The 9,929-nt window shown below is 44.6% G+C and overlaps 1 protein-coding gene across 1 annotated transcript; it reads left to right on the top strand.

Annotated features, from left to right (window-relative positions):
• Positions 1–1,035: 1,035 nt before the first annotated feature.
• BANF2 (BANF family member 2) lies at positions 1,036–8,419 on the top strand. The gene is made up of 2 exons (XM_056122102.1): positions 1,036–1,161; positions 8,273–8,419. The coding sequence occupies exons 1-2, from the start codon at positions 1,036–1,038 to the stop codon at positions 8,417–8,419; spliced, it is 273 nt and encodes a 90-aa protein (XP_055978077.1).
• Positions 8,420–9,929: the final 1,510 nt, after the last annotated feature.

A 9,929-nucleotide genomic window follows, 5' to 3' on the forward strand; every position in this document is an offset into this window, starting at 1 on the left:
CTATGATGAATCTCATAATTTGCATGAATAAAAATAACTAATTTCTCTATTTTTAGATTTAACATTGGTGACCCAGTATAGACTTGAGACTTAAGGCTATGTGAGGAACTCCTTAAAGACATGATATCAACCACCTCTTGGGATGGTTGCTGGGAAATGAGTCCTAACGCCATCATTTTATCACCACCTGGGAAACCAACTGAGACTAAAGCCTCTATCAGGGGGCAAAGTGAAAAGAATCAGAGACCGAGTTTCTACTCCTGACTGTGCTGTGCCAGGCCTACCCTTGCCTTTAAGAGATTATAAAATATCTAATAGATGAGGCAATTTAAGTTGTCTTTTACCTCTAGACAAACAACCATTATAGAATGCGTTCAAAATTAAGATAAAAATGTGAAAATTAAATGATTAAGCAAAAGGTAAAAGGTAAAGGTAAAGGCCCTCCCATTGATCATTGATTTGCTCGAGCGGGCCCAGTAACATCTCCATTGGAGACTTTGTTGTTACTGTGTTTGGCATATCGAATACGTCACGGGGAGCTTGCCAGGCTCTGCCGTGCAGGCGAGATACTCTTGGTAGCTTGCCGGGCTCTCCGAGAGGGGCGGAGGAATCGAACTCGGGTCGACCACGTTGGCTGCGTGCAAGGCAAACACCCTACCGCTGTGCTATCGCTCCAGCCTTGATTAAGCAAAAATGTAGGTTAATTAGAGCAGGATGTTTCTTTAAACATTGAGGGTGAGAAAAATTGTAAAGGCACTATCCCAGATCTCAGTGTTTGAAACACCCCTTGGGTGGGATTTAGTAGAATCACTCCAGGTCATCTTTATAGCTTCTTGGACCATCCATCTGGGAGATAGTGCAGGACACCACACCTGGCATCCCAATGTCCCCACTAAATATTGAATGATGGAAGAAAGCCAGACATCTGCTGCCCATAGTCCTTGGGTGGAACGAGGATGTTCCCCAAAGTCTTCTCACACTGTGAGCAGCCAGCCAGCCAGCTCCTCATCCTTTTTCTTCTTGTTGTTGCAGAAAATGGATCACATGTCCCCCAGGTTGAGAGCCTTCCTCTCTGAACCCATTGGAGAAAAGGATGTTGACTGGGTAGATGGGGTCAGCCAAGAGCTTGCAGTCAATTTGATCACCAAAGGCTTCAACAAGGTAACACACACACACACACACACACACAAACACAAACACACACACATAATTTCTCTTCCTAAACTCTCTTTTCCCAATCCTGTCAGGTGGCAGCTGCCACCACATATCCCTGTTAAGTGGCCATCAGAGACTGGAACTGCCTCTTGGCAGTATGCCACATACTTCAGTGCTGCAGAGCTACTGACCCCACATGCTTGGGCTGCCTCAAGGCTCAGTAGATGATGGACAAATAGAATCACTTCCACACAGAGCAGCTGGGCTGGGCATGATTCACTTGGTCTTTCAACACTCAGGAGTAAGCTGGAGTGAGTGAGTAGTTGAGACGGCAAGATGGATCATTTGGAGAGCATGGAGAGACTGTGGGTTCAACTTTCCCCGTGAGGGCACCAGCCTGGCAATGGCAGATGGAACGTCAGCAGCTTGGAGTCTGCGCCTGAGTCGGGGAATATGAGTGGTTCTGAGATGCCACTCTCTCTTCAAGGATTTCCCATGGAATCTGAACATTCTTTTCTATGTCATCATTGTTGTGGTGCTGTTAGAAAGCTGTGTAGGGGAATGGGAAATGCTCTCAGAGAGAACACAAGTAAGGGGAACACAGAGAAGTGCATAGAAATTCAGACAGAATGAGAGACAAAGATATTGCTGTTCATTCTCCTTCATTTTTCAAGACAGTCTACACTGCCGGGTAGGACATGCTACAGTGGGAAAAGCCATACTGCATGGTGGATAATCAATTCTGTTTGCACCTGCACCATGCACAACTATTTCCAGGGACTTCTGAAGTCCTGGGTCTATGGTTTTCTGATTGACACACTCCTCTGTTCCAGTTGTTAAATATTCTGAATATCACCTCAATCTACCAGGCAATTTAATATCCAAGAGTAAGTATTATCAGGAAGCTGGCACTCCACGACTGAGTTTGATTTGACTCTTTCCTCTCAGATAAAGGAGACAGGATCACTCCCAAGCAGGTGGTGAAGTAGGAAAATCTGATTAAGGGAGACACTTTAAATTAAAATGTCTTTTTAAAAAAAGAATGATTGGCTCTTTTATTTTTATTGTCATTTAACATGACTACATTGATGACAGTGGTTCAGCTCAAGATACACACACACACACACACACACACACACACACACACACACACACACACACACATACCCTGTGGCTCATGAATTCCAGGGCACCTTTTTAGTCAATGACATCTGCTGCTTCCAGAGGAAAACACTGTTCTAGCTTCTACCACCACTATTTTTGCTTTTAATATTCCAAATTGTAAGGTTTGTTGTTCAGTGATATGCATTATTTATATAAGGGTGTGTATGCACATATTTAGTATTTAGTGTTTATTTAGAACTCAGGACTTATACAGTCAAAGTATATTCTATCAAAGAGCTCTGTCCCTGGCTCCTCTACACATCATTTGAAAGGTATTTTATTTGCATACATCAGTAAATTTCACCCCTTCTAAGACACAATTCTGCAATTTTAATGATTGTAGGCAGTCCCAGAGTGAGGTATAGAACTCTCACTCCAGAATACTCCCCCATACCCTTCACATTCCCCACCTACAGCCCCTGGCAATCATTGATTTGACTTTTATCCTATACATTTACTTATTCTAGATTTTTGTTTTGGTTTGTTTTCATTTCTGTGGTGGCAGTAATCAAACTTAGGCCTGCATCCATGAGGTAAGTATTCTTCTCCTGAACTTCATACCCAGCTAACACAAAGGACTGAATGAATAATAGAAAAAATTCAGACAACTGAGAACTCACTAGCAAAACAGGGAGGGTTAGTGTGTGTGCAGCCAGGTTCCTGGAGAGAGACTCTTCTGTTCCTCACCTCTGGGCTAACATTCCACTCTAGTTTCTGCCTCCCCAGAATCACTAACTCCAGGTCCCAACACTGGACCTGTCATCTTTGTCCTTTGCTCTAAGCTCCTTCCTGTCTGTGAAAGAGATGAAGGGGTGCTGCCTACACAGGAATAGGTGGCAAAACTCTGGGACATTAGTGGCTTGATGGAAGGCCCCCGAGTAAGGACAAAAGTGGCTATGGATTTACCATCACATAGGAAGTTTAGGATCTTGGCAGCTACCTCAGCCAGAAAAGGTCTTATATCAAGATCTGGGAGTAATACCCTATATTATGATCTGAGCCTGGGTGGACTTGTAGGAGGGTCCAGGAGTAAACCCCAATATGCTTACTCTAAAATGAGAACATTCTTCTGGGTGAGGACCAGCCCCTATGCAAGGTGAGCAACTATAGTTTCAAAGGCAGGCAGATCCTACCAGAGAAAGGGGTCTCAGATGTAGAAAATAAAAAATGCAGGTTCGTGTGTGTGTGTGTGTGTGTATACACAATTATTTTTTTAGAGCTATATTAGGTTTGCAGCAAAATTGTATATATATTCCCTTCCCTGATACACGAACACCCTCCCCCATTACAACATCCCACACCGGAGGGTGCATTTGTTGACAACTGAGAAACCATCTTTATCTCTCAGAGTCCACAGTTTTTAATAGGGTTCACTCTTGGTGTTATATATTCTGTGGCTTTAGAGCAGTATGTAATGACATATACACCATAGTATCAAATAGAGGCATTTCACTGTCCCAAAGCCTCTGAGCACATGTATTTTCCTATCCTGCTGTGGAAGGGTTCAACCTAGCAGACAGAAAAAGGGCCTCTTCCTGGCCTCACTGAATTCCTCTGATGTCGAACTGTTGACTCAGTCCACATGTGGCCTGAGAACCTGCTCACTTCATGTCAGAGGCACAGTTTATCTTTGGTGTTCTTTCAAAGCAGTCCTGCCACAGAGGATGGTCTATGTTGGCATACCTTCTCTCCTAAGAAAACTTTGCCTAGGCATGCATGAGTGGATTTAAGCATATTCAGAGTCCTGGGGCTGGTGGGGTGGGTACCTTACTTGGGGATACCTCTGCAATTACTCCAACATAAAAATAAGTTTAACATCCCAGAAAAGCTAGCTCAACACATTGCTCTTTGAAGACACTATAAAATCTTATCCTTGAGCTTAAGTCCTTCTTCCTCCTTCCTCCTCCAAAGACACTTGGAAAAAATGAAAATGAGACATATATAACAGAAGAACTATCTAGCACACAATGCTTGCTTCATCTCAAGCAGTAATTGCTCTCCAAAATAAATGTCATAAGACATAATGTCTCATCCTAATTTTACCAATGGGAATACTGAGACATAAGATAGCCAAGTGACTTGTTCCAAGTAACTTGAAGTGAGAGAGAGGAAATTTAAGCCATGGGCACATTCAGAGTGAGGAGCAGAAGACCCTCCTCCTTCCTACCTCACATCTGGGTAGGATGTAATTGCATGCGAGTTCACCTAGGGAAGGAGTTCAGATGAAATGAAGGATACCTGTTGAAGCTGAATTTCAGATATGCAAGTAAATGTTTAACATTCTATGTATATCCCAGGGAGACATAGAGAAGAAAGGAAAATGGGTCAACCTATTTCTTGAAACGGGAAATGATTGAAAGTACTGGTTTTGCCAGGTCATCATTAGCTAACAGTGGCCATGAAGGCTTAATGGCCAGTGAGAGGAAAATCAAGCCACTCATCACACAATGGAATCTTGAGCATTCATTAGAGGTGCTAAGAAGCTGGTAATGTTGGCAGAGCAACCACAGAAGTTTGAGAATGAGAGCTGAGACTAAGCATCTGGAGTCAGAGTGAAAGCTTGATTAGTGAAAGTTTGATTAGCATGAATCAGAACTGGCTACCTAGTTCTTTGAAGTCCAGAGACAAAAAATGTGAAGTCACTTTTCACATGTATTCAAAAATGTCAGGATGAGAAACTCTGAGACCTGGGTTCCATCTGAGCACAGATAGATAAGGGAGAGACCTAGCCTGGTGCAGATAGACTCACTCCCAGGTCTGAAATAGGAACAAAGCCGGCCAACAAATGCACCAGACCTACTTAGCACAAGTACCTTGGATTGAGCCTCATCGTTTGAACTTGCAGAAGGGAGTCTGCCCTTGAGCTATCATCTTGCCTTGTGTGTGCAGGAAGAAAGGAACATTTTTGACTTTGAGATGGCTGCCGTCTGAGGGGGTGGTGGAGGGTGGGAACATCTGCTCAGAGTTTCTATGTCTCTCTGTTACCTTCCCAGCTGTCAGATTTTTTAAATGTGCTTTTCTGAAAGGGAGAAGGTCAGTCTCTGCTCCTCGGCCTCAGGCTCGCTATCTGGAGCCCAAGAGAAAAAGCCAGTTTCAGGCATGATCATGAGGTAAACTCAGGGTTCTAGCAGAGTTCCAGCTGGTCTCTCTTTACCAGCAGGGAGGTGTCGGGGTGAGGCCAGAGAGAAAGTGGAGAAGGGAGTGTCAGATTGCAACCTGGCATCTTCCTTTACCTTCTTCCTTTGGCATTCCTGGAAAGTTTGCCTCTGGCCCTACCTGCCACGTGTCCTCTAGCTGCCTGTTGACTGAGCCTGGTGGGGACATGGAGGATCCACTGACCTGAGCAGCTGAGGTAAACAGTGAGGCCAGGGGCACAGCAAAGGACTCCAGGTCCCAAGTCATCCATTGCCTCTGCACCAGTGGATGGCTGGGATGGGCAAGATTCAGGCAGTGGAAAATAGGAACTTTTCTCTCTCTCTCTCTCTCTCTCTCTCTCTCTCTCTCTCTCTCTGTGCTTTATTACATTTTTTTTAGCTCTTAAATTTTTTAATAGATTGAGATTCTGAGGTTTATAATATTATTAAAGTGTTCTCATGCACATAATTCCAAAACCACAGCCATTACCAGTGTACCTGCCTCCCTCCCCCAAGGATCCCAACACCCTCAGTCTAAAAACCCTCTACCCCCAAATCAATTGTGTGAATATTTTTAAAAATTTTTTTTGTTTTGAGGTTGTACTGGCAATGCTCAGGGCTTACTCCTGGCTCTGCACTCAGGGATCATTTCTAGCAGTGCGTGGGGGATCAGATGTGGTGCAGGGGAAGGAACCAGAATTAGCTGCCTGCAAGGCAAACACCCTACCCCCTGTACTATCTCTCCAGTCCACAACAGGGTGGCTCTTAACCTCTCAAGTTCCTAGTGACTCCTGAAGTGCAGGCTCCTCCATGTGAGGACTAGATGAATGGAAACATCGGTGGAAGTCTGGAGCCCATCACAAGTCATTGAAGCTCCACTTACTGTGCCTCTCCTTACTGTTGCCTCCCCGGGGCCAATGCTGGGCTTCTGGATCCTGCCCTAGTCACCTCCACGTTCCCACACCTCCCGCAGCAGCTGGGGCCATTTCCACTCAACAACGGTTCGTTTTTCAAATGTTAAATTTTAGAAAACTCAGGACACGCTACCGAGGCATATAGGAGGCCGCTGATAAAGTCCAATGAGCTCATGCTAAGCAACAGCACTGCCTTAAAAAAAAAAATGATTAAAGTAGCAATTTAAGATAGTCATGAAGTCTTGGCCTTTTTCCCTTTCAAACAACTGGACCGTGACTAAAAATAAAAAACCCTGAACTCCGACACTTGGGGACATTTTACCATTGCACTACAGCTTTTATTTAATTTCTCTTTAAAAACGAAAACATGTTCCCTTTGGTTAGGATGAAGTTGGCTTTGTTCTGTGTGCCTGAAAGTAAATACACCCCAGCGGGTGTTCTGGAGAGAGCCAGAACTGAGGCGTGGACATGGTTCTGTCCTCTGCAGGCTGGAGAGTGCCCAGAGCAGTCCCTGGGGGAGGAGTATTCAGCAGGATTTTAACCCTCTAGGCTTCTCCATTTCGTGGCCTGGCTGATCTGTGACCATGTGGTCTGGGAATGGCCATTTGCCATGTGGCCTCATCGGTAATCTTGTGACAAATGATAAAGAAAAAGTTGTTGGGCAAGTCGAAAACTGAAGAGTGCCAGAGAATTATGACTCATGGTGTGCTTAATTTTTATTTTATGTGAGTTTTTCACCCCGAGAAATTTTTCAAAAGAGAAAGATGAGCAAGGGCATGTTTCAGCCCTTCTAGGTTCAACTCCAGAGCTCTGTATTCAGGAACAAAAGAGGAATTTGCATTTCTCCTCTTGTTCTCACATTGAATTCACTGAATTTGGTTTGCAGGAATGAACAGGGCCTGTGACTTACCTTCAGAAGATGTAGAATCTGAATCTCAGTTTCTATGGTTCTCATGTCAGGTTGAGATCTGTTAAAAACCAAATTCACCCAGTCAAAGTGATAGTACAGAGGGAAGGGTGCTTGCCTTGCACACAGCTGATCTGGGTGTGGTTCCCAGCACCCCATATGGTTCCTTGAGCACCTCCAGGAGTGATGCCTGAGCACAAAGCAGGAGTAGATTGCTGGGTGTGGCCCCAAAACAAATAAACTAAGCAAAAAACAATCTGAGATGCTCATCCTCTGCCAGCCCCACATGCATGGTTCTCAAAGGAAGGGGGTTTGTGTCCCCAAGGGGACATTTGGCAATGCCTGGATATGACTATGGTGGTCACAATGTTGGGGGGGGTGAGGGAACACTGGCACTGAGTGGGTGCAGGCCAGCACCATGTTCTACTTACTGCTTTGTGGAGGACAGTCCCTCCACCCTCCACAATTGTCAAAGCCTGTGTGTGTGTGAAATGGTGAAAGAGGTGGAAGTGGAAGTGTCATGTGTGTGTGAGTGTGTGTGTGTGTGTGTGTGTGTGCATGCGTGCGTATGCATGTGTGTTTCACAGAAATATTCTGCTAGATTAGAAGTATGTGAGGTTCTTACTTGCTGCACAAATGTCCTTTGTCTAGTGCCAGCCTGGAGTATTTTAGAAATGTTTTGGCAATGCAGACACTCAGGCCCCACCCACGACTTGCTGAGCCTGAACCTGCCTATTGACAGATTCCAGGTGATCCCAGAAGTTTGAGGACAGCTTCTGGTTTATCCCAGGTGTGGAATACTCCTGCATCTACCCACAAGTGTCAGGCATGTAACTTGGACTTACGCCTCACGGAAGGCTAGTCCTTGACCCTTCCTCACCCATTAGAGTTTCAGGGACCACCACTCCCTCCCATCTGCCTTGGTCTGTAATCCTGAAGAAAGATCACAACTGAACTGGTTTCTGCTTACCTTCCCTATTCTCCTTCTTCCCCTCCAGGCTTACACTCTACTGGGACAGTTCCTTCTGATGCACAAGAATGAAGATGACTTCCAGAAGTGGCTTATTTGTTGCTGTGGGGCCACTGAGTACGAGGCAACAGAGAGTTGCAACTGCCTGAAGGAGTGGTGTGCCTGCTACCTCTAAACATGCCTCCTGCTCTCACACTTGGGTAAATGGAGTCCTTTGGAACTGAGGCCCAGACTTTTTCTCTTTAACTTTAATCATTGATTCTGGTTATTAAAAGTAGTCCGTGATTCTAAGAAAAAGACAAGAAAGAAGCAACTACCATTCACCTTATGTGGTTATGCCAAACTGCTCGATATTCATTAAGATAAAGGAATGGACAATTTTGAGAGTGTGAAGATGACTATATAGGAAGATTCTCTCATCCTCCGGTGATCACTGCAAAATCTACACCAACATTTGGATTAAGCACAAGAAGCCCTGTATGAAGAAGGGGATGAAGGGAAAAGTTGATTGAGGGATGCTCTTGATGAGAAGAAAACCAAGCACCAAGCAACAACTGGGAAGATATTTTATGGTGCTTTGCCCTATGAAACCAGGGAAGAGGGGGGTATGCAAAACACCCCAAACCACAATCCTACAATCCCATACTTAGAGGATAGGAATGAAAAGCAAGAATTAATAAGATACAGGACTGAAACAAAAGAACTGTGGTTAGGGCACAGGCCTGTGTGGATGGGACCCTGATTGGATGCCCAGAATCATATGCCCCTCCTCAGCATTACTGGGTCCAACCACAGAGGTCCCTGACTACTGGGGTTGGGGTGGTGTCCCTGGTAATCCGTAGGGCCCAAGTTTTCAACCATCTGACAGTGGTTGGGTGAGAATCACTAGGAGTAGCCCAGGTCCCCTGATCACTATTTGGGAACCCTTTTCCACTCCAACCCACTTCCAAATAAAAGCAAAAAGAAGCCATAAGATATAACGACTAGCAGGCATCATCTTGATGAGTTACATTGCTGATGGACAGCATCTTGTATCTAAGTTGCCACAGTTATAGAATCTCTAGCAGGTACCATTTTGGTGACCTCTCCCAACCTGGCTGGGTGATGGCATTGTGGACCTCTCTTCTTAGTAATGATCTTGAGGGCAAATTCCTGAGGTGAACCCCACCCACCCAGAGTAACAGCTGACCTGAGAGACACTTGCTTGAGTCTAGCAAACCCACAGACTCAGCTTCTCTCAATTCATGTCTGATTGCTAGCTAGCAAGTCACATAGCTACAGTAAGAAAGGACTGTGGGGGCTTTCCAAAGTACTTACAATTAGCAAGGGGTCCCTCCACCCCATTGCCTACTTGGGAATATGACATCACAGAGTATGTTTATCCCTAAAGGACATGCCCTGTGACTGAGGTCCCAACTTCCTCTTTTCTGTTTTTTCTCTTCATTAGCTGTTTTGAGAATCTATGCATAGACATTTCATTTATACACAATTTTAATGTATGTATTGAAAATCTAAAAAAGAAAAAGAACAAGTAATCTGTGATTCTCTTCTAGTCACTTATTTTGGTGACTTTCCAGCTAAAAATATGGAGGCAAATTTTTCCTAGCTGGATCCCAAGTATCACTATCTTCAACTGTCAATAAGTTGCTACCTCACAGTGCCCACTAATTTGCAATTTAGTATCA

Source organism: Sorex fumeus, unplaced genomic scaffold, assembly GCF_029834395.1.
Source record: "Sorex fumeus unplaced genomic scaffold, SorFum_2.1 ptg000044l, whole genome shotgun sequence".
Classification (NCBI taxonomy): Eukaryota; Metazoa; Chordata; class Mammalia; order Eulipotyphla; family Soricidae; genus Sorex; species Sorex fumeus.